At 40.5% G+C, this 23,709-nt stretch overlaps 4 protein-coding genes across 5 annotated transcripts in view; 2 read left to right on the top strand and 2 right to left on the bottom strand.

Moving 5' to 3' along the window:
• Positions 1–5: 5 nt before the first annotated feature.
• LOC146564391 (protein Bouncer-like) lies at positions 6–3,801 on the top strand. The gene is made up of 3 exons (XM_085292155.1): positions 6–1,084; positions 2,993–3,160; positions 3,269–3,801. Exons 1-3 carry the CDS (start codon positions 1,030–1,032, stop codon positions 3,487–3,489), a joined length of 444 nt encoding a protein of 147 aa, XP_085148281.1. The 5' UTR covers positions 6–1,029; the 3' UTR covers positions 3,490–3,801.
• On the bottom strand, positions 3,637–18,816 carry msh5 (mutS homolog 5). Of its 2 annotated transcripts, XM_085292144.1 has the most exons (26): positions 18,597–18,816; positions 17,864–17,968; positions 17,631–17,754; positions 17,390–17,470; positions 15,219–15,272; positions 14,998–15,119; positions 14,789–14,898; positions 14,436–14,471; positions 13,430–13,512; positions 13,309–13,354; positions 12,695–12,833; positions 12,525–12,587; positions 12,310–12,438; positions 12,149–12,221; positions 11,957–12,066; positions 10,328–10,408; positions 10,134–10,221; positions 9,950–10,017; positions 7,709–7,827; positions 7,467–7,593; positions 6,909–7,058; positions 6,592–6,666; positions 4,596–4,742; positions 4,256–4,393; positions 4,106–4,179; positions 3,637–4,029 (listed from the first exon to the last, which is right to left on the bottom strand). In XM_085292144.1, the coding sequence occupies exons 2-26, from the start codon at positions 17,954–17,956 to the stop codon at positions 3,909–3,911; spliced, it is 2,451 nt and encodes an 816-aa protein (XP_085148270.1). In that variant the 5' UTR covers positions 17,957–17,968; positions 18,597–18,816; the 3' UTR covers positions 3,637–3,908. The 2 variants fall into 2 exon arrangements, with proteins under 2 accessions (XP_085148270.1, XP_085148271.1); XM_085292145.1 differs by lacking the exons at positions 17,864–17,968; positions 18,597–18,816 and having other exon boundaries at positions 17,460–17,470; positions 17,631–17,744.
• fam171a1 (family with sequence similarity 171 member A1) overlaps positions 18,688–23,709 on the top strand; it is a 61,552-nt gene continuing 56,530 nt past the window's right edge. The window contains exon 1 of the mRNA XM_085292143.1: positions 18,688–18,967. The gene's annotated coding sequence lies outside the window, so the exon portion shown is untranslated. The remainder of the gene's footprint in view (positions 18,968–23,709) is intronic.
• Positions 19,032–23,455, bottom strand: LOC146564389 (SPRY domain-containing SOCS box protein 1). The gene is made up of 3 exons (XM_085292140.1): positions 22,997–23,455; positions 20,586–21,377; positions 19,032–20,489 (listed from the first exon to the last, which is right to left on the bottom strand). The coding sequence occupies exons 2-3, from the start codon at positions 21,331–21,333 to the stop codon at positions 20,359–20,361; spliced, it is 879 nt and encodes a 292-aa protein (XP_085148266.1). The 5' UTR covers positions 21,334–21,377; positions 22,997–23,455; the 3' UTR covers positions 19,032–20,358.

Below are 23,709 nucleotides of genomic sequence, written 5' to 3'. Positions count from 1 at the left end.
ATAACAGCAGCGTGTGTGCATAATCCAATAAAGCACCACAAATGACATCTTCCATACGAGTCATAAAGTTGTCAGATGCCTTCAGGATATTACATTTACCACCACATGATCCAAAGTAAGGCAACAAACTTTTATAATTCAGAATCTGGAGCCTTTCTTTTTAAAAAAGAAAGTTTGATGCTCGGAATCATTGCAGTGAGTCATGCAGTTACATCACTGAGTTAATTACAAAAATAAGTCTCTTCAGATAAATGTTGCATTTACAGAGGGATTGATTCACAGGACGGGGGGAATCCCTTCAGCAGATTTATGTGTATACAAACACTGCAGCGCCACACAATTTAATAAATCTTCTCATGTGTATTTCTGTGTGGTTGTGTGTGTGTGGCACGTGTTACATAAGTCAGCTGCACAGATCTTAATGCTGCATTGAGAATATAGCTGAATCGAATGCCCTCATCTGAGAGGCCAGTGTGTGTGTGTGCGCATTGATACATATCTGAGCAGACGGACGGGTGGCTATAAGCTGCTTAACCCTGCGCTGACTCAGGTTCATTCAATTTCTCTACTCCTTAACATGCGAGAGAAGCTCTGATCACCGTTTCTGTGTTGGTGAAATGATTTCCGTTACTGAGGAACTTCAAAAGTAAAAAGCTGTCAAAACAGAAAGGCGGGTTCAGCTCAGCTCACAAATCTTTGTTATAAGTCAGAAACACGGTTTGCACCCATGTGGAGGAATCTTAACCTTTGAAGTAGTTTGCTAATTAGAAACAAAGGCACGTGTCACCCTCTTGGTTATATTTTTGACACTGATGCTGTATCTTCTCTTGAAAAACTGCAGGTTTCAGTGCACATCTCTGCAGTTATTTCCAGAAACGTCACTTGTTTGATCGTCAGCACCCTTCTAGCAGCTGTGATTGGTGTCATGCAGGTGACAGGTGCATTCCTTACTAATCCAATTTCCCTCCACCCTCCGGCCACCTCAGCAGTCCTCATGGTGGAGTTGGTGGAGGAAGCATCACGCTCAAAATGAAAGGCCTCATATTGTGTGTTTTTGCCATCATGATGCTCACACCTGCTCAAGGTAAGCTGACAGAGTACCCGAGTTCATAGCAGGTGTTATTTTTAGTGTTCTAATGCTTTTTAAGGACATTTTCTTTATATTTCACTTAAGAGTCCAACAGCTGACCCTGAAAAGTATTTGCGTTTTTGGCCGATAGCTTGTCAGATTCTCACTGGCTGTAATGACTGCATTTATTTATATCATATCAATAATGTTTGAGTTGTTAAATTCCATGATTAACATCACCTGCGATACATTTGGTCTGTAACTAAAAAGTATTAATCTGCACATTATTTTATCGCTAAATAAATTAACTGATAAAGCATCACACAAACTGCCTCAGATTCCCATAGTGTAAGATGACTGCTTCAAACTGGTGAAAAACTGAAATGTATTCAGTCTGCTGCAGTGTAAGGCAAGACAGAAATACAAATGTTTGGGACTTTACTTCATAAAATAGTGACCAACCTTTGTTAAAACTGTTTTAGAGAGGTTCAGACAGGTGGGACCTAAAGAGACCCACTGCACAATGCAACAACAGGAGAGTTTGGTTAAAATCCTCCAAAATTACCTTCAAGTCAAACCATAACCTCAAAAAAAAAAAGTCTATTATAATGTGCACTAAGGAAAAACTTATTATAGGACTGTGTTACGCTGTATTAGACAGGCTTTACCCCATAAACTGTTGAATAAGAGTGGACTTTGGACCTTAGGTTATAAAAAGTAAGCCTGGCCCTTCCTCATAATGACCCCCCACCTCGGTACTCTTTTGTTTTGCTCATTCACCTGAGCTAGCACTGGGTTAACAAGATGATAGGGGATAAGGATTGTCTCACCAAAATGCATCCGATTACTCTGAGGAAGAGATTAGTCCCTTTTGCCGACAGCAGCTAATCGCAGCACTAAAGTCAGCCATTTGGCAGCCAAAGCTCCCTATATCATGATATTCTGTTGTCTCCTAAAAGGTGATCTTTAGAATAAAACAGGACACTGATGATAAGCTTATTAACAATTTTCAGTTTTGCTTTATGGACACTAAGAAAATCTTTTAAAACTAGTGACATGATTCGGAGGGCTCGAGGAATAGTAGGAATAACTGAGGTATTGTCCCCTGCCTGCATTATGTTTCCCTGCTGAAGTTTTCCATTAATCCCAGTATCTGTGCGGTTAATACAAACATGATGCTGCCCTATGACTTGGAGCACTCCCTGAATAACGCACTCAAGAAACAAATTCCAGACTGCTGCAGAATAAACAAAGCATTTCTGAGATGCTCAAGTGCTCAGCAGTTTGCTGGCCATGAGTTTGGCTTGATGTCCTGTAACAGTGCTGCAGTACTTCACACATCCAGCAACCCTGAATATTAATGTGCCAAAAAGGCTATTACATAAAATCTGAGAAACCCAAAGTATTTTATTAACTTTAGCCTGTTTATAACTTCATTTTTTCTGTTCTTACCTGTATTTGAGTCTCTCTTTACTGTTACCTGATTATGTTCAGTGTCCTGGTTACCAGATTTACCAGTGGTGCTTATTTGCTTATGCAAATTTAAATAAAGGATAAGAAATCTGCATTTTCTGTATCAGCCACATTCATAGATCTTTGGCGACAACTTCATGCTTAACAATGGTTGTTTGGCATGTAATCAATGTCTTTCCATTTTCCTGTTATTTTTGGTTGTTTAAAATGTGTTTACACTTGAAAACATTTACCCAAATGTTAAAAAAAAGTATATATTTTTATTGTTAAGCTCTGATGATTTTTTAATGGTGAGAGGCCAAAATATTTTACATGCAGGAAAAATCCTCTTCATCTTTGTCAGCTGTCCCCATAATGGACCATTTCCATTTTAAGTTGTTCAGAAGAATCTCCTTTAGCAGCACATTCAGTAAAAATCATTGTGCATTCAGTGTTATTCTTTGGGCTCAGGTGAGGAAAAGGAGCAGGTAGAGCAGCTCATGGAGTCAGTGGCATTCGAAGCAGAGGAGGAGCGTCTGGAGTGCTTCCGCTGTGATTTAGGCTTCTGGGATGTCTGCTACACGACTGAAACCAAATGCAATCTCGGGGAGCGCTGCTACACAGGCCGGGGGAGGGCAGGTGTGTGTTTACCAAACATTATACGAAGAATACAAGAAATGATGTGAAGGTTATTGCCTATAAAATACACACTGATCATGGCTCTATGCTACTGCCCTGTTTCCCCAGCTGATGCTTTGGATATAAAGATGCTGGGGTGTACCCAGGCAGAGGAGTGCGAGGTGGAGACGACCTTCGAGATCTTTCCAAACAACACCATCTTTGTGATGACCAAACACTGTTGCGACACGCCCTACTGCAACTCAGCGAGCAAACTTTCCATCTGTGCACTGATGTATATCACAGTGGCTCTAACCACCTGGTTTACTGAAGAATCAGCGTCATCATAATAAAGTGAACTTGTTTATTATTTATTACAGACTGTGTGATGTGATGCTGAAAGGACTTCAACCATACGGTGAAGAAAAACCGCCAGATTTACAGAACTTTTTTATGAATGACTAAGAAGACATTGGATAATTAAAGCATAAAAGATCATTTATTATATATTATAGAAACGCTGTTTGGTGTTACATTTCATATTTTTGAAGTGTGAATATGGTACTTAAACATATAAAACTGTGCTGTTTTTGTTTTGTTTTTTTGTCTTTTTTGCTACAACATAAGTTTCAGTGTTTCTTGGAATAAAGGTTGCGTCATTATGTATTTTTCCCCGGCGTTCTTCCAACACCAACCCAAAATATTTAGGAATGAATGAACAGACTGACCACGTGGTACAGAAGCGCGTTTGCCGCAAAGCCAGAAGCATTCAGCTGCGGTTTAGCAGATCTCCAGCAGAGGGCAGGAGCTCTTCCTTCAAGAACCTCTGCACATCCAAATCTTTGTCCTCCAGGTTCAAGCTAAGGAACTTCTCCACAACAAACTGGCATCTGTTACCCACAAACAGAAACATTTCACACACTGCTTTAACTGTGTGTCACTTTGTGCTGCTTAAGTTTAGCAAACCTCTTTGTCTCTTCTTCCAAGGATGCTTTTTCAGTCCGTTTGATGGGCCTTCCTACCCTGTACAGCTCAGACACCTTAACAAACACAAAAATCAGTCAGTCTGTCAGCCTATTTCTGTATGTGTGCGTGTGTGTGTGTGTGTGTGTTTACCTCCACTGCTCTCTGTACAAGGGAAGTTGGCAGGCCCGCCAGTGTAGCAATGTTGGCAGCATAGCTGGACTGGCAGATCCCTTCCTTTAGTTGGTACAAAAACACCAACTCATCTCCGTCCACTGCTGTCTCTAGGGTCTAACACACACAAACACACATACCAGACGCACACATACACCCAAATGATTAGTCATACTTGTGAAATGAGGTGAAACAAATTTTATTACTTAATCGTCCATTTGGATGTTTCCGTTCTAAACATTTTTCTGAAGCACTTTAGTTTACCATTTTTAAACTTTACAGAAGGTTTTTTTTAATCACTCTCAAAGTTTCTCAGTACCAGAAGAGACAGCAGGGCCGAGGATGGTAACAAACTCAGCTGCACCACACTGTGGAAGTTAGTAGCCACCAGAACATGAGGAACATCCCGCAGGGCTTTCCTCAGCCAGTAAGAGATCGATGCAGTCAGCAAGGACAGTCCGTCCACCTGCACAGCAACAACTACGATTTAATAATATTTTTAGTGACAGTGGGATTCTGTTAGGAAAAAATGGGACATCAGTTTCAAATTTGTGGATGAAAAAAGTCCACCCACCAGATGCCCTCCTTGCTCATTGTTAAAGGTGTAAAAACGTCAATTTACCTAATGCTAATGTTTTTTACTGGTTTTAATCATCCAACAGTAATAAATATCATACAGGTACACCTGTTCATCTACTTGTTAATGCAAATATGTAATCAGCCAATTACATGTAGACATGGTCAAGAAGACCTGCTGAATTCAAACTGAGTATCAGAATGAGGAAGAAAGGTGATTAGTCTGAAATGGTCTGAAAAAGAGAAATGAACATATAGCTGTCCTGTATGTTAACATTAAACCGAGGCTACAATTCACACAGGCTCACCGAAGTTGGACAACAGAAAATTTGAAAATATTTTCTAGTGTGATGAGTCTCGGTTTCTCCTGCAGCATTCGGAAAGTAAGGTCAGAAGCATAAATAACATAAAAGCATGAATCCATTCTGCCTTGTAACAGTGGTTCAGGCTGCTGCTGGAGGTGTAATTGTATGGGGGATTATTTACTGGCACGCTTTGAGCTCCTTGATACCAACTGACATTAAAATGCCAGTGTCTACCTGAACATGCTAACAATGTTCAAGAGAGCCACAGATTAATAATAATAATAATAATAATAACTAATAATTAAATGCAGATAGGAGAGTGAAAAACCATGACTTGAATGTATTTCTTTATGATTCCAGTGCATCCATAGGAAATTCATATCATGGATGTGCAGCTGAAAGATCTGCAGGAATGTATTTATCGGTGCACCCAGGAATGTTTATATCTATGTTTGGATACCTGAAACAATTACAAAGGAGTAAAGCAACAGCAGCAGCAGATAAGATCAGCAGATGTAGATCTGTCTTTTTCCAACCACGTGCAGCAAAAAGACAAAAGTACACTGGGAAAGTCAGGCATCAACCGGTCTTTGCATCCATGTTATCAGGAGTGAGAGTTCAGTTTCTTTTTTCTGATTTTTTGAATAGTTTTTGGCCAAACCAGAGAAAGAACCAGAACTGACACATCCAGCAGTTTCATAGTGACATTAGCTTTATTCAGGATAATATTCAACATTTCCTCTTTTTAAATTCACATTTCTGTGTGTGTGTAACTGTCCAGTGCCCCTCTGTGGTGTTTATTAGTTAGTGTGCAGCAAAGTTTTAAGAGCTTTTTTACTGGAAATGACAGCATTAGAGCAGTGAAACGATCCACTGAAGCTCATTACAAAGCTCTGAGGGGATTGAGGGGAGCTGCAGATTTAGTCCATTACAGTGACTAATACTTCAAATTATCAAATTGTTTTCACATTGTAATAATAATTTTTTTAAAATTATACACACATGTTAACTGGATTAAGATGGAAGTTATCCTACACTGATATTTTGCTCTTGTTCTTTCTGTTGGTTTCTGCCTCTGACACCTATGTTTACTCTCTAGATGAACATAACTGGAGTTTCTCATCCCTTCTCAGTACAACATGGTACACAGAGATGGATTAAAATGCTTTGTGTGTGTGTATGCACATACCCCAAAGTTTCAAAACTGCCCATAGAAGGTGCAAAATAACACTTCTAAGTTTGTAGGTCCACACAGCTGCTGCTATTTTCTTGCTAATAGGTGACACATGTTTGGCTGAACCCAGAGTCTGTTTGTGCTGCAGCTTTAAACTTGTGACTGGTTTCAGGTGCGTAACATTAATGACATAGTGTTTCCCCTTTTACCCTCGTGCATATGTGTTCAATTCACAAAGTGCTGGGACAGTCTGTTCTTACTGTGTTAGTTCCTTTTCCGAATTCATCGATGAGGACTAACGAGTTGCCAGTACTGCTGTTAAGAGCCTGTGCCATCTAGAGAAAAGAGATGCAAACTATTAGACTACACTTTGCATTTTTTGTGTGTGTATGTGTGTGTGTCATTGCTGCAGGCAGTGGTTGCTTAAAAAAAATTTGACAGGTGGAGAGTGGGAGTGGAGCATGAAGAGAGCAGTGATGAAAATTCATATATTTCATTTGTACACCTACACACACATACACAGTGGGAGCTGCTTGTTATCATGAGATTTCTGTGTTTTTGTGTGTGCGTGAGATACCTGGTTGAGGTCTATCATGAAGGTGCTAAGGCCCACAGACACGGACTCTCTGCTCTGCATACACGTAAAGATGCCGTCCACTAGACCAATCTCTGCCTCCTTTGCAGGCACGTCTGAGCCAATCAGAGCCATGAACACAATCAGACCCACCTGCAAAATCAAAATAGAAAGCAGGTTAAGCGTTGAGTTTCAAAAACTGAGCTGTCTCTTTGCTATTATGGAAATCTAAATATATTTTTCTGATGAGGTTGTAAATTTCGGAGCAATGCCTGATTAAATAACTAAAGTAAAAATAGTGTGGAACGGAAATAGATAAATGTTGGGGATCTTTTCTAAGGTGCAAATGCAGCTGCTGAGAGAAAAAGGCAAATTATGTGCAATAATGCTGATTATTTTTTTGTCTCTTGAATGCCATCATTTTTAAAATTCTTCTTCTTATTATTGTTTTTAAAACTTCTTGCTTGACTATTTGGCTCATAGAAGCTCGTCACTTGGGATCACAAAAGAAGAATAAAATAAAATTCAGTTCAGTTCAATTCATTTTTATGACAGCCCTACCTGTTTGAGGTAGATGCTCTTTCCGGATGAGTTGGGTCCGGTGATTATTTTGACTCTGCCCTCCGACTCAGAGCTGTGGAAGGAGTTGGCCACAAACACAGGAGAGCACAGCTCCAACAGTGGGTGCCTGGACAAAAACAAACCCCCCCAAAACAAACAAACAAAAAAAAAAAACAGTAAATACAAAAAAGTACACTCTTGTACCGCAGTAACAATTTTTCCTTTTGTGTGTCAGCGCTTACCTGCCCTGTGTGATCGTTATCTTCCTGTTGCTGGCTAGCTTAGGCGAGGTATAATTGTACTCCTGGGAGGCGCTGCTCATGGCCATTAAACAGTCCAGCTCAGCAGCGAGATCAAGAACCTATAAAATGTACAGATTAAACGCCTTTAATATCCTGAACAGAAGAGCTATTAGAATCCAACAGACCTTCCTTCCTACCTACCTACAGTCTTCTCTGTTGATACAGGGAGTGCAGAATTATTAGGCAAGTTGTATTTTTGAGGAATAATTTTATTATTGAACAACAACCATGTTCTCAATGAACCCAAAAAACTCATTAATATCAAAGCTGAATGTTTTTGGAAGTAGTTTTTAGTTTTAGCTATTTTAGGGGGATATCTGTGCGTGCAGGTGACTATTACTGTGCATAATTATTAGGCAACCTAACAAAAAACAAATATATACCCATTTCAATTATTTATTTTTACCAGTGAAACCAATATAACATCTCCACATTCACAAATATACATTTCTGACATTCAAAAACAAAACAAAAACAAATCAGCGACCAATATAGCCACCTTTCTTTGCAAGGACACTCAAAAGCCTGCCATCCATGGATTCTGTCAGTTTTTTGATCTGTTCACCATCAACATTGCGTGCAGCAGCAACCACAGCCTCCCAGACACTGTTCAGAGAGGTGTACTGTTGTCCCTCCTTGTAAATCTCACATTTGATGATGGACCACAGGTTCTCAATGGGGTTCAGATCAGGTGAACAAGGAGGCCATGTCATTAGTTTTTCTTCTTTTATACCCTTTCTTGCCAGCCACGCTGTGGAGTACTTGGACACGTGTGATGGAGCATTGTCCTGCATGAAAATCATGTTTTTCTTGAAGGATGCAGACTTCTTCCTGTACCACTGCTTGAAGAAGGTGTCTTCCAGAAACTGTCAGTAGGACTGGGAGTTGAGCTTGACTCCATCCTCAACCCGAAAAGGCCCCACAAGCTCATCTTTGATGATACCAGCCCAAACCAGTACTCCACCTCCACCTTGCTGGCGTCTGAGTCGGACTGGAGCTCTCTGCCCTTTACCAATCCAGCCACGGGCCCATCCATCTGGCCCATCAAGACTCACTCTCGTTTCATCAGTCCATAAAACCTTAGAAAAACCAGTCTTGAGATATTTCTTGGCCCAGTCTTGACGTTTCAGCTTGTGTGTCTTGTTCAGTGGTGGTCGTCTTTCAGCCTTTCTTACCTTGGCCATGTCTCTGAGTATTGCACACCTTGTGCTTTTGGGCACTCCAGTGATGTTGCAGCTCTGAAATATGGCCAAACTGGTGGCAAGTGGCATCTTGGCAGCTGCACGCTTGACTTTTCTCAGTTCATGGGCAGTTATTTTGCACCTTGGTTTTTCCACACGCTTCTTGCGACCCTGTTGACTATTTTGAATGAAACGCTTGATTGTTCGATGATCACGCTTCAGAAGCTTTGCAATTTTGAGACTGCTGCATCCCTCTGCAAGATATCTCACTATTTTTGACTTTTCTGAGCCTGTCAAGTCCTTCTTTTGACCCATTTTGCCAAAGGAAAGGAAGTTGCCTAATAATTATGCGCACCTGATATAGGGTGTTGATGTCATTAGACCACACCCCTTCTCATTACAGAGATGCACATCACCTAATATGCTTAATTGGTAGTAGGCTTTCGAGCCTATACAGCTTGGAGTAAGACAACATGCATGAAGAGGATGATGTGGATAAAATACTCATTTGCCTAATAATTCTGCACTCCCTGTATAGTCGATATATGACTTTGAACACAAGTGGTCAACAATGAAGCAGACTGTGTTGCCCCTCTTTATTGAACTCAGTATTTCTTTTAAATTATTTATTTTAAATCTTTCAAGTTGTAATATGATTAAAAGTTATTAGCGTTACATTTTGACCACAAATGCATTTGTTCTTAATGCTCATTGTTCCCTCAAAAATAATATTGTTTAGAACAGCTGCAGTCACATAGTGCAGCACTCATACATCAATAGACAAGTATCACAGCAGTTAAAAAATAACTTGTAATGGGATCAGGGCCTGTTTCATAATCAAAGTAAACAACTCAATCCAACCAGAGGAAGCACACAGTAAATCACAACAAAACCCACCTACACACATCAAAAACATCACTTTGATGCCAGCAATCACTTAAACAGAGTGGGAGTCATGTGTTAAACCCTGGAATCTGCATACACAGTGATGAACACGAACCTTACAGAGGGAATCGCTCCTTTCAAGGACTGCGCTCTGCAAATGTGCCATGACTGCCATCTCCATGTCTGACAAACAGAAGGTTTGTGATCAAGGTAGTATCTTGAGAATTGCAGTTATTTTCTCAAAAAAATGTCAGAAACACGCCTGTGATGTGACTGTTTTGTGGGTGAAAGTAAAAGACCTCTAATGTCGCAGTGCAAGTCTCCGAGGAACTCGTTGAGCTCCCTGGTTCTCTGGCTGCGGTAGTGGAGCCGGTCGTCTGAAAGAAACTAGCCCACACACAGACATATAGAAAAAAACATATACTGTATATATGGAATAATGATCACAAAAATGTGTAAACAATGTAATCATTAGATACGATCATGAACATGCCAAAAAATCAAGTCCCTCCATCTCAAAATCCTTTTTCTCTACCATACTAGGCAGTCGAGGCACAGACAGCAGGAATCCAATCTGTACAGAGAGTTTCAGACATAAAAGGTACTGAGATATATACGCATGGTGGTCCAGAGTAACAATTTCCTCAATATCTGATCATCAATAAATCAAAGAAATACTGCAGTATACAGTGCTGTGAAAAAGCATCTGCCCCTTTCTTGATTTCTTAGGGTTTTTTTTCCATATTTTTCACAGTTACGTTTCAGATCATCAGACAAATTTTGACATTAAACAAAGTTTATGTCATTAAATACAACATTAGACCTGCTGACTAAAGAAATCATTAAAATAGAATGTGTTTGACAAAGTGAAGTAGGCTGAAAGATCTCATAAAGCAACACACCACACCAAAATCTAAAGAAACAGCTGAGAAACAAAGTCATTGACATCTATCTCTCTGGAAAGGGTCACAAAGCCATTTCTAAGGCTTTAGGACTCCTGTGAACCAGTGAGAGGGATTAACCACAAATTAAGAGTGCTAAACCTTCCCAGGAGTGGCCGCCCTACCAAAATTACTTCAAGAGCACATCCACGACTGTTCCAGGATGTCACAAAAGAACCCAGAACAACATGTACTCACTTGCCTCAGTTAAAGTCAAAGTTCATGATTGAACAATAAGAAAGAGACTGGGCGAAAATGGCTCACATTTGTCAGAAAACATCTTGATGATACCAGAGAAAAAATATTCTGTGGACTGACGAGAAAAAAAGCAAACTTTTTAGAAGTTTTTAGTCCCGTTACATTTAGACTGAAACTAACGCAGTATTTCAGTAAAAGAAAACATCGTACCAATAGTCGAACATGTTGGTGGTATTGTAATGGTGCTTTGCTACTTCAGAACCTGGGTGTTAAAAAGGTTGTTCGTGCTCGAAAACCCTCCAGTGTGGCCGAATTAACATAATTTAGCAAAGAAGAGTTGGCCAAAATTACCCCACAGTGATGTGAAAGACTCACTGTCAGTTAATGCAACCATTTGAATTCAGTTCTTGCTGCCAAGGGTGCCACAACCAGTTATTAGATTTAGGGGGCAATTACTTTTTCACACAGCCCATATGGAAAAGAAATAGTAAAAATATATATGATTTACTCATGAAAGTGGCCACTTTCATGAGTAAATCATATATAAATCATATAAGGTTTACATGATTTACTCATGAAAGTGGCAACTTTCTCATTACTTTCATATATTTTTTTAGTAAGTATACAAAACATACAAGTTTCATTATATAATTTTTCAAGGGATCTTATATCTGTTTTCACTCTTGTATGCTTTTCATACAAGTTTCATACAAGACAGATAAAAACTTTATAAGATTTATATATATCTTTTCCATATGGGAGAGCTTGGCAGGTTTGTTCCTTTAATAAATGAAAGCATCATTTTAAAATTGTGTTATGCATTTACTGGTTATCTTTGTCTAACAATAAAAATTGTTTAATCATCTGAAATAAGAAGTCAGGAAGGGGGAAATACTTTTTTGAAATACTGCATGACAGATGAATTTGTAAAAAAAATAAATAAATTGAGAAAGCATTGTGTGTGCCAGAATTAAATCTCGGACCACAGGGATGTAGATGACACAGCAGGATGGGATTCGAGCATCCAGGTGTTCAAGTTCTCTTCTGGCAACATCTGTCAGGAAGTCAGAGAGCCCCATCATCCTCCTCTTCTCTGGAAGAGGGAGTGTAATTATGGGTTTAGGTCAACAGTCATACAAAGTTCACATGGGCTTACAACTAAAACAGGCACTTACTCTCATCAATGGCAGGATCCACATTCGGTTTGACTGTGAAGCGGTTGTCTGCCAAGCTGGCTTCAAAATCCACCTACATCACACATCAGAAATCTATTAACACTTAACAAAGGCGCCAAATGTGATTAAAACAATAGGTGTGATTTTATGGAGGAACTCACAACTCTGCTGATGAGGGAGGTGATATAGTTGAGATCATCAGAGAACCCTTCACTGATATCACGAAACAGCTGAATGGACTGAGGGAGGTGACGCGCTGTGTCCCTGATACAGACTGCACTGTACACCGTCTGACAAACACACACTTTGTTGAACATTTAACAGAACCTGTCACATGGAAAAGGTGTGCTTAGTAAAACTGTCCTGCAGCTCCAACCTTGTAGAGGCTCTGCCAGTCATTAACTTTGGTGAGAGAGAGAGTCATCCGCCTTAGAAGAGTCTACAGCAAACAGACAAAAACTGGATTTAGGTAGTTGTCATATCAGTGGTTAGGTGATGAATCTGTAGGTAATGGTGTAATTAAGTGAGAAACGATAGACTTGTTACAGGTATGTTTCGGATGTTGCGTAGCGATGACTGCAGGGTTCTCAGGGAGTCCGAGTTCTGAGGAGACGTGAAGAAACGTATCACTTCCTGCCTCCTTTTTAACACTTTCAGGTCCTGAGTAGGCTGCAGAAACCACTGACTGACAGAAGACAGGATGCCACAGTAGTAGTACAAACAAGCAACCCTCAAGAAACCACAGTTTGTTGATGAAATGCAAAATTACCTGAAAATAGGGGTGTTTTACCATCAACATTAAATACTACAAAAATACAGCATTATTATACTAGTAAAAAAAAACAAACGGTGCATCTTGACTATAAATAAAATCTGCTTTATACAAACTCAAATTCCATATCTTGCAGAACTTCAGCACTACGGTTTGTTTGTGGAAATACATGAAAGAAACTCGACTGTTTGTTTTTTGTTGCTATGATAGTGTTTGTAACTGTGTAGGATTTTTTTCACACATTTATTTGCTAATTAAATCATCTTTTTATTTGCTGCTAGGACATTTTATTTTGCTTATTATGTTGCAAGCCAAAACTACCTTTATATTATTAAAAGACAGAATTTGCTGCTGATCAATAACTTATTGTGTAATTGTACTTTCTTACCGTAGCAGTTTGGAGCCAAACTTGCACTTGCAGCGGTTCAGGATCCCTGTGACACACACACAATACTCGGTAAACACAACTGGATAAGAAAGAGTGATAATGCACTAACTACTATACATACCATAGAGACTGAGTCCCTCCTTTTCTCCTGAATGCAGCTTGTAGACTGATGGGTGGAGTTCTGATTTGAAGATCTGCAGAACACTGGAACAAACCTGTCATTGTCCCGTTTTCTTGTAGTGTTGTTGGTGAACTTTTATTTTACTGCTATTCCTTCTTGTATTTCCAAGAAGGAGCGTCCCCACTGTTGCCTCCCTTTGTCTAGTCTGTGTGTTTGCACATTTTTCTACCTTGTTTTCCACTTCCTTACTTATTTTGTTTTTGTGCTTCATTGTGATTGACTACTCTTCCTGTGCACCATTGTACAATCAGCCTTTTGTGTATATTAGTTTCACCAGCTACTTCATTAGCTTTAGTTTTCCCTTCAAATCTACCCTAATTCTTTGTGGCATAGATTTTAAAAAGTGCTAAAAACATTCCTTAGCAATTTTGGTCCATGTTGACATGACAGCCTCACATAGTTTCTGGAAATTTGTCAGCTATACATGATGTGATTATTTATTTTCATTACATCCCAAAGGCTACTGGATTGAGATATAGAGACTTTGGAGGCCGTGAGTACAGTGAACTCATTAGGTGAACTCATTGAGTGTATAGTCCTATTGTGCTTTGTTTTTCATTCTTTATGCTTTAGTTTTTGACATTTGCTTCTGTGTCCTGTGTTTGTCCTCTCTTAATAAAACCCTTGATGAGTTTCCATATTTTTCTAAATTTTGATAAAGTATATTAAAAACAACAAAAGTAACAACAAAAGATAAACAGTCACAACACAAAACTGAAATTTCAAAAACTGTAAAACAATGTCAGAACAGATAAAGAACAGAACAGAAAAAGCAAAAGAAACTCCTAAAAGTTTCCTAAACAAATAAAATAAACCTGATTTCAACTGAATTGAACAGTTGCTTGGTAGGCTCAGTTGTTCTACAAGGAACAATTTATGAAAATTGTAGGAGATCAGTATTAGCTTTTAGGGGCCCATGTAGGACAAAGACAGTTTATACACTTACCTGTATGTGTCTCGGTCAATGTACACCATTCCTTTACTACAATGAGAATGAAAAGAGAAGCAACATTTTTTATTCATGAATACTTCTGAATGGCATTAGGCTGGTCTGGTTTGCTAGATGGGCAGGAAGGAGATGCACTTGTGCTATTAAAACACAGTTGGACAAATTCATACTTGTGCAGCACGTCTGACCGACTAAAAACAGGCCAATGAAATTTCACACTTTGCTGAAAAAATGGTTTCAGGGTTCTCATTATAATGTGTAATCACAGTTCTGTGTGTGTGTGTGTGTGTGTGTGTGTGTGTGTGTGTGTGTGTGTGTGTGTGTGAGTGCTACATTTATGCAAGTCTCACAGTGTGTAGGCATGAAACTGCAGGATGGGTACTCCAACACTGCTGTCTTCCAACTCCACTCCCACTCTCCTCCTGTCCAGACATTTCAGCAGGGCACCCACTGCCCTCAGCTATCCCACAGATGTACACACACACACGAGAAAATGATCATCTCCTGCAGAACCATGACTGATGGATAGGATAATGTTGAATGTAGACAGCTGGCTCACCATCAGGGACGAGTCAAAGGAGATACAGGAGGAGAGGTAGGACAGTTTGTCTCTCTCAGAAATGCAGGCGGGGAGGAAAGGCAGATTGGCAGAGAGCAACCTTTGCTTACTGACCTCCAGACCTTCAACATTGATACAAAATGAAGCCGGAAAACTGTGCAATTTCATGCTAGATTTCTTCTAAAGGATTGAGGAAGAGAGTATTGCAAGAATGTGTTTACCAAAGTCGACATATGGATACGTGACCACCTCTGGTCTGTAATGTGGGTTTGAACCTGAGAAGCAACAGAGAGTAGTTTAGGAAAAAAAGTTGTCACTTTAGTGAACACAGTAAGTGTCGCGCTGACCTGGGAGGTGTGGCTGTTATACATAAAACATTACACTAATCAGTAGTTCAAAAATGTTGTCACTTGGAATTTTATGTCAACCAGTCTTTATTATTAGAACTGTGAAGGTAATGAAGTAAACTTTTGCAGTTTTGTTTGATAAACTCACCACTAGGGCGAGCAGTGGTGTCATTTAATCAAAAGGTTCACTTTAGACAGCTTTTGCTGTTAGATCTGAGTCAATCCAATCACTTGGTTTTGTTTATATTTTTGCAAGCAGAAAATAGATGAATACTTCCTGTTTATCAAGAATAATAAGTAATGAAAATCTGGGTTGCTGAAAACATTTTTGGGTTTTGTTCTGTTTACCACGATGACCTGTTTTTGAGAAGCAATTTCGTCAGTGCGACTACACTTCAAAGGGTCTGGCTTATAGAGAGCAGGATAACATTTGTTGGGGATGGGGATCCAGTCTTCTGTGGAGTAAACCACAGAAGAATGTAAAATAGCTGTCTGGTTAGGTTGTGACTGTAAAAATATGTTATTAAAAATACCTTCCTCTGACAGAATATTCAAAAGATGACATAGAGGCTGTTTATCACAGATATGAATACAAGTGTGCTTTGAAAGTTTGGCTTGCCATTTGGGGTACTTTGGTTAGGGCTGGCACTTATATAGCACTTTTTAACTGTATTTGTGGCCCATAGCCCATTGCTACAGGCCATTCGATCCCTATACAACCGTTACAAGAGCTTGGTTCGCATTGCCGGCAATAAGTCGGACTTGTTCCCGGTGGGTGATGGGCTCCGCCAGGGCTGCCCTTTGTCACCGATTCTGTTCAGAATTTTTATGGACAGGATTTCTAGGCGCAGCCAAGTGGCGGAGGGCTTTCACTTCGGTGGCCTCAGAATCTCATCTCTGCTTTTCGCGGATGATGTGGTTCTGTTGGCTTCACTGGGTGATGGCCTCCAGCTCGTGATGGCCTCCAGCTCGCACTGGAACGGTTCGCAGCCGAGTGTGAAGCATCGGGAATGAAGATCAGCACCTCCAAATCTGAGGCCATGGTTCTCAGCCGGAAAAGGGAGGAGTGCCCACTCTGGGTCGGGGATGAGTTCAAGTATCTCGGGGTCTTGTTCGCAAGTGATGGGAGAAGGGAGCCGGAGATCGACAGACGGATTGGTGCTGCGGCCGCAGTGATGCAGACGCTGCACCGGTCCGTCGTGGTGTAGAGAGAGCTGAATGTAAAAGCAAAGCTCTCAATTTACCGGTCGATCTACGTCCCTACCCTCACCTATGGCCACGAGCTGTGGGTAGTGACCGAAAGAACAAGATCGCGGATACAAGCGGCGGAAATTAGCTTCCTCCGAAGGGTGGCTGGCCTCTCCCTTAGAGATAGGGTGAGAAGTTCAGCTCAGAGTAGAGCCACTGCTCTTCCACATCAAAAGGAGCCAGCTGAGGTGGTTCGGACATCTGACAAGGATGCCCCCTGGGCGCCTCCTGGGTGAGGTGTTCCAGGCATGTCCCACCGGGAGGAGGCCCCGGGGCAGACCCAGGACACGCTGGAGATTATATCTCTCGGCTGGCCTGGGAACGCCTTGGTGTTCCCCCGGATAAGCTGGAGGAGGTGGCTGGGGAGAGGGAGGTCTGGGTTTCTCTGCTTAGGCTGCTGCCCCTGCGACCCGGGCCCGGATAAAGTGGAAGAAGATAGATGGATGGATGAACTTTATTTGAGCACTCAAAGTATTTTCTTAGTGCAAACCTCACAACACTCACATTGTAATGGGTTCGGTGTCTTGCCCAAAGATACTTCGACATACATACTGGAGGAGCCAGGGATCAAACCACGACCTTCCAACTGGTAGAGCCACAGGCACCCCGGGATCAGGATGTTTAAAAACTGCACCACTGACTTACCACACGGGCTGGTTTCAGTGTCAGACATACCTCAACCTCATTCCTCTGACCCAGACCACATGTACCACACCACGTCTTAAAAGAAACTGTCTAAAAGGTCTTTCTGTTTTCCCTCTTTCGTGGTAAGATAAGTATCATCTCCCAAAGCTCACCTAACTGTTGCAAAAAGAGAGTCATGGAGCGCTCCTGCTTTGCACTGGTGATAATTACATGGGGACTAACCTCCTGAATGACTGTAAAACAGAGAAAAAGAGAGTTTATGGCAACGCAAGTGTTTTTTTTTTTTTTTTTAACACATACTGTAAGTCTCCCTGAGGGTTTTACAATTTACCATTGTGTGGAGATAAGTGTATCGATTCTACAATACCTGCCTCATACAGGTGCATTGCTTACCTCTGACCAGTAGGTGGAGCTCTTGGTTGTCGGGCGTGTCCGGCATGTAGTGTAAAGATGAGTCCTGACTGTCATAGAAGCAGAGGCCCACCTGCCCATGCTGGACCAAAACACTCAGTAAAACCTGGAAAACAGACATGCAAACGTGTAAGTTGGACTGCCCTCAAACTCTCATATAACTCCCATATAACATTAAATGAGTGCTGCTGGTGAATGTGAAAATCAGAGCTTACTGCAGGAGAGTCCTCCTCATCTTCTTCTTCAAAACTGCCAGAAGGTCCAAAAACCACACCTCCTCCTCTAAGGTTATCAAGAGCTGCTGCCATGAATAATTAATTCTACAAGGACAAGTCAGATTAAAGTAATTTGGAGTCACCCGATAAATCCAATATTCATTGTATTTTATGTTTTATGTTCTTCTCTGTCTTTTCTGCCTCCTTAGGGAAATATGGAGCCATTTAACTGCTAAATGAGTCACTCTCATTAACAGGCTGTCCAAGGCTGTCTGCCTTGTACTTTAGTGCTGAGCAGGGAGTATAATGTGGGTTTTAGAGCTTTTTCACTTTAAATAGCTTACTACTACTGATGCTTAAAGAAAACCATGGCTTCCTAAAACAACTAAACTGCAAGTCAGACAAAAATACCTTTTTGAAACTCGCTATGGGGTCCTTTAAAGATAAAAACAAAACATGGAATTGATATTACAGACATTATTATGATAATAATTGAAATTATTGTAGCTCCAGTTAGCTTGTTGGGCTAACGATGTAAGCTAGCTCGTTTAAGTTAACTATAACTTATTTATATTTTTATTTAGAAACCGGCTATAGAATTAAATGTCTGTTTTAGAGTACTGCCACGTCAATAAATCTTTTATATAACTGATAGAGTCCAGCTTATAACAGAAATGAGGCTGATAAAATAACTTTAACAACTTTTAACAGTGCTTGTTTTCCACAAACTCACCTTCAAGTGCTCAAAGGTGCCTTCCCGGTTGCCATAACAACCACATCTCTCTCGCTATTAGTTCTGTACAATTAATCAGTTCAGAAAGCTCTTTCAACATATGAAACCTTTTTGTTTGTCTGTCTAGCTATCTGTCCTCTATGTAGCATAGGTGTGGGGTGGTTGATGGTTGGAGTGTACAGCTGATGGGATTACTGCATCCACTCCTGGTAGGACTCCAAACACGACTTTTTTGTGGATTACGTCGATGGAGAGGAGGTGCCTGTATGAAGGATTTAAACATGTCCTGCATGCAAGCATCGATCAGCAGGATTAGCAAACTTCAAGTAATTTGTCTGCCACCTGCAGAGGGAGCATCTGGTTCTTAGCAGGTGAGCAACAACACACAACACATCACACTGTGTGATTATTTATTCAACAAAAACGAAGGCAAAATAAAGAAGTGTGTGAAAAAATAAGTACAAAGCAGCCAGGTGACTGATTAACTGATCATCAGTAAGTGTGAGAACCTCTATAAAAGCTTAACTTTTGACAGTTTGTTGGCATCCAGCGTTACAGTGTGTGTTAACACAATATCAAGGAGGAAAAACATCAGCAATCATCTTAAAGAAGCAACTGGTGCTGCCTATCAATGTGGGGCGGTTTATAAAGTCATTTCCAAACAATCTAAACTCCATTATTCTATAGTGAGGAAGATAATTCACAAATGGAAAACACTGAAAGTAGTTGCCAATCTTCACAGGACTTGATTTCCCAGGAAATTAACCCCAAGATCAGATCAAAAAACCCAAGAGCTACCTTTCAAACTCTACATGCCTCCGCATGTTAAATGGTAATGTTTATGACAGCACAATTAGAAACCTGATTCAAATTCTGTGCTGGGACCTTAGGGGAGCTGAGCTGTGATGCAACGCTGTAAGTTCCCACATTCCTCCAGAATGATGCGAGAGACTGATGAAGTAATATAGAAAACCATTACTTCAAGTTATTGCTGCTAAAGGTGGTTTTATAAGCAACTGAATCGTGGGCTGTGCTTAGTTTTTCATACACTGCTTCTGCATTGTGGTCTAGTTTTTGTTACGTAATGACATGTTATAAAATCTTATGTGCTGTTGTTTTTAAGGTCGTATTTAAATAATATTAGAATCTGGTATGTCCTGATTGATAAAACCTTAGAATTAAAGAGGGTGTATTATTGCTAATGTCACAAAATAACCTAAATTACAACTACAAACAAATGTGTGGAAGTATGGGCATGTTACAGTATACAGGAATAATATGAGTACACCTGTATATGAGACAGGCTTTCAGTCACATAAACAAATGTAAGTATATATCTATCCTGCCACTGTACTTGGCTTCTTATGCTGGTTGAAAACATTACATCAGTATTTCCATACAAATAATTTTATATTCCTTATTGGATCTGAGCTTTATTGTCAAAACCAAACATTGTGGTTTGTGAAAGGACAGGAAAAGAATAAAAATCACTTGAAACAGCTCATTTATTAGATACACAAAAGAAGAAACCAGACCTGTACCACACAGAACTGCCTCTAAATCCCCCAAATTTCTTTTAAAAATATTACAAAACATCTATAAACATACACATTTGTAATAAATAAGATAAAAAATAATTATACTAGTGCATATAATGTAAGATTTACAGAATTTACGTGAGTATTTCATAGAAAAGGGAATGGATCCTTGGTAAACTGCAGTAATTGATAAAAATATCCATCTTGTCAGTTTGCGTGGAAGATTAATGACTGGAAGCCAGGCAGCGCTGGAGAAAAGGGGGTAGAGGCAATTTGTCCATATGTTTTAACCTTTTCTGTCCTAAATTCTGACGAATCGACAGTCCGCATAAAGCCATGAGGGATGGAGGATCTCCTGAGAACAAGCCAGAAACAACATAGTTTAGTATAAGGCTGTGTTTTATCTTAATATTTCTGCGTACAAAGACAAATAAATAAATGAGGCACTCACGTGTAGAACCATTCATGTAGCGCAGTCGAATGCAGGCTCCTCCTCTCACACTGCTCACTGTTGGGAACAGCTCCACATCTCGAGGGAGGTCCTTAAAAGCTACGCCAAGGAAGCTGCCATTGACAACAAAACCCAGAGTCCCGGCATCGGCATCCAGAACCAGCAGGACACGCTCAGGAATGAGGAGAGGTGTTTGTGCCATCTTTGCACTTGATGAAGAGGAGGACTGTGACTTTGAATCAGCTGCCATCTCAGAGTGACACCTCTTACTCCCATTTTCTGGGTAAAGCTTCAGAGTTTGCCCACCATGCCAGAGCTGATTGGTTTTGAGCTCCCATCCCCAGGACTGTGAATCTGCCCCCACCAGCACATTGTACCCTGAAGACTGCAGGGGACAGTCCTGCCTCGAAATGCCCACGACGGCATGAGTCCCTCTGTGTTCGGGCCTCCACACCACCTCCCAGACATGAAGTCCACTCTTCACTCCTATCTCCGCCCTCACGCCATCGCTGCTAAGCTCAGCGGGTGAGCGGGTCGCTTCCTGTTTGCAGGGGGACAGCAGGAAGTGAAGAGAACGGTGGACTGTGCTCCAGTGTGAACGACTGTCTCCTGGGGAAACTGGAGGGGAGTTCAGCGTAACTGCAAGGCGAGAGGAGGTTGGGACGGCCAGTGGGAGGAATGCTGATGACGAAAAGGGAGGCCTGTCGGCTGTCCTGCTGCAAAACCAACGTGACAGACTCAGACCCATCAGTGCAAACGGCAGGGTCACTCCTATGTGTTGTCAGAGGAGAACTATGGAGAACAACAAAAAAACAAAATGCGACTTATTAAACCTTAGATATGCAGTCATTAGAGAAAGAAAGTTTGAAAAACGAATTGGACGCTTAATGCTTCCATAGAAATTAAGAGTGTAAGTAGCAGCCAGGTCCTGCTCATCAAATGTACTTAATTAACTGATCATCAGCAAGCATGAGCACTTCTATAAAAGCAAAAGGTTTTCAGTTTGCTGGTCTGGAGCATTCACAGTGTGGAGGTTAAAAATCCTCATTCAGACTCAGAAGGCAGGCAGGATTAAACAAACAATGAGCCTTAGTCCATGAAACAAAGTCCAAAAGGCAAGGCAAAGCAAAAAGTCAGTCCACATAAACATCACAAGCGAACAAAAATGACATCTAAAACAGGCAGAACCAAAGACTTGACAAGTACAGGATGACCCAAGAAAGGCGAACATTTCTCTGTTGTTGAAAATGTCAACTGCGAAAATAAAGCTGCCAGATAAATGGACAGAGGAGCAGAAGTCCAAAGCAGTTTGGCATGAAAATATACAAATAGTTCAAATGTGTCCTTAAGTACAGTCCTTGAGTATAGGACTAAGTGCAAAGGTGTCGTATATTTAGAACTCATAACATTACTCAGTGAGAAATGCCTCCGTCAACGGTGGGTCTATTTAATTTAAAAACCATGAAATATGTGGTAAAAGTAATTATCTCAGGCACACAGTGTTCTCAGTTTGCAGCAGGATAAAAGGAGGAGGTGGTTTGATATGAGAATATATATTCCAGAAAATGAACAAAGTTCTGAGCCCCTGGATAGTGTTGTTTGGTTTTTAGCAATATTTTTGCTAACTAATCCTGAGTTTCAGTTACACAGCTGAGAAGATTGCCTAAGTTTATCTTACAACAGCGATGCATATATGTGTTAGAAAAAATTTAGTGCTTCTATCATGGATTTCTCTGTCTTAATCTACTTTCCTGGCAACTTTGTATAGTTTTTACAGGAATTGGAACATTGGTGTAGCAGGGGATACTAGGAAGCTCTATTTCAACATTATACACTTGGATTTTTTGTTGAAAATTATTTGATAATTATTTATGACAGTTACAGTTTTTATATTTAAATATCGTATTTAAACACGTTTAAATAGCTTAAAGCATATTTTTAGCAATAATGAAACAAATACAATGTTAAGGAACAGACAAGGGTGGCCAATTAAGCTAAAAAGAAAAGGGGGGGGGGGGGGGGGGGGGTTAGCATAAAAATTGTTGAAATTTTTTTTGTTAACTACATGAAATATAAAGGAAACAAATAGTTTTATAAATAAATACAGATTTGTTAAAGGTTAAGAAGGGTACTTCTCCGAACATGATACAAATGCTCTATAATAAAATTCACCAGAATTGAGGAGATCGGGTGTTAGATGCACAAACTTTTGGGGGAAGGATCCTCAGACCTCTTCGTGATATCCTCCCAATAAAGCCAGACCTACTCCCGTGTATTTATTTAACGTCACCTGTTAAGGTGGAGCAGAATAAAGTGAACTAGAAGAATACAGTAGTTAAAAAAAAAAAAAAGACAGAAAGTCTCCATCGAGCTAAGCAAACAGTGTAGACAGGGACTTCTATCAGCCTTACCCGCTGGTGTGGCTCCTTCTCTGGTGCTCATGAGGAGATTTCCTTCACAAACCCTCCGCCTGGTTCCCTATCTGAGCTTATATGAGGCTCTTATCAAGCATCTCCTGCGTCTTATCGCCGCTCGGTAACGTAACCGCTCCGGTGTTTTGGTGATGCTTCTCGACTCGACCTCCGGAACGGGAACAGCACAGTCCTGTCACGCAATGACAAGGACGAGAGAGCCGTGACGCTGTTTGTTGTTTATCTGCAGCCCTCATCACTTTCCGTCTTTATTTCTCCCTCCACTTCTTTTTTTTTTTTTATCGCGTCCGGTAGTGGATGTAAACATAAATGGCGAAACATAGGAAGAGAATCAGACTCGGACATTTAATCAACAAGAAGAGAAAAATAAAATAAAACCCGAAGCGGCTCATCGTTTGACAGAGCGCAGGCGCATCAGGGGACTGTGGGTCCTGAAGCCCTCTGTGCTGTCTTACAGACATGTGACGCACTAGAGCGCACTTTGGACAGAAGCTTCGAGCAAATAAAGATATATACTGATATATCTGCGTCCACAGACAACAGATTATAGATATATACTGCGTTTAGAGACAACACTTCTGACACTAAGATAGAATATTTATTTATCACAGGGCTATGAAACTCCTCTGTTACAGCAGTTAGATTAGCTACAGTACTTAAACTTAAATTAGCAGAATATTATGTAACTCATT

The sequence above is a fragment of the Mchenga conophoros genome, linkage group LG11, assembly GCF_057382185.1.
Source record: "Mchenga conophoros isolate Kocher_MC1m ecotype Shallow Benthic linkage group LG11, M_conophoros_male_GT1.1, whole genome shotgun sequence".
Lineage (NCBI taxonomy): Eukaryota > Metazoa > Chordata > Actinopteri > Cichliformes > Cichlidae > Mchenga > Mchenga conophoros.
This window is presented reverse-complemented; position numbering and strand designations above follow the sequence as displayed.

What these genes read in the sequence shown, in the direction of transcription:
- LOC146564391 (XM_085292155.1), top strand. Translation starts at nt 1,030, where the DNA reads ATGAAAGGCCTCATATTGTGTGTTTTTGCCATCATGATGCTCACACCT. An exon ending in GATGCTCACACCTGCTCAAG is followed by an intron (nt 1,085 to 2,992) that starts GTAAGCTGACAG and finishes CTTTGGGCTCAG; the next exon opens with GTGAGGAAAAGGAGCAGGTA. An exon ending in CACAGGCCGGGGGAGGGCAG is followed by an intron (nt 3,161 to 3,268) that starts GTGTGTGTTTAC and finishes CTGTTTCCCCAG; the next exon opens with CTGATGCTTTGGATATAAAG.
- LOC146564389 (XM_085292140.1), bottom strand. Translation starts at nt 21,333, where the DNA reads ATGGGTCTGAGTCTGTCACGTTGGTTTTGCAGCAGGACAGCCGACAGG. An exon ending in CTACATGAATGGTTCTACAC is followed by an intron (nt 20,490 to 20,585) that starts GTGAGTGCCTCA and finishes GCTTGTTCTCAG; the next exon opens with GAGATCCTCCATCCCTCATG.
- msh5 (XM_085292144.1), bottom strand. Translation starts at nt 17,956, where the DNA reads ATGGCAGCAGCTCTTGATAACCTTAGAGGAGGAGGTGTGGTTTTTGGA. An exon ending in GTATCCATATGTCGACTTTG is followed by an intron (nt 15,120 to 15,218) that starts GTAAACACATTC and finishes TCAATGTTGAAG; the next exon opens with GTCTGGAGGTCAGTAAGCAA. An exon ending in TTGTACAGAGAGCAGTGGAG is followed by an intron (nt 4,180 to 4,255) that starts GTAAACACACAC and finishes GTGTTTGTTAAG; the next exon opens with GTGTCTGAGCTGTACAGGGT.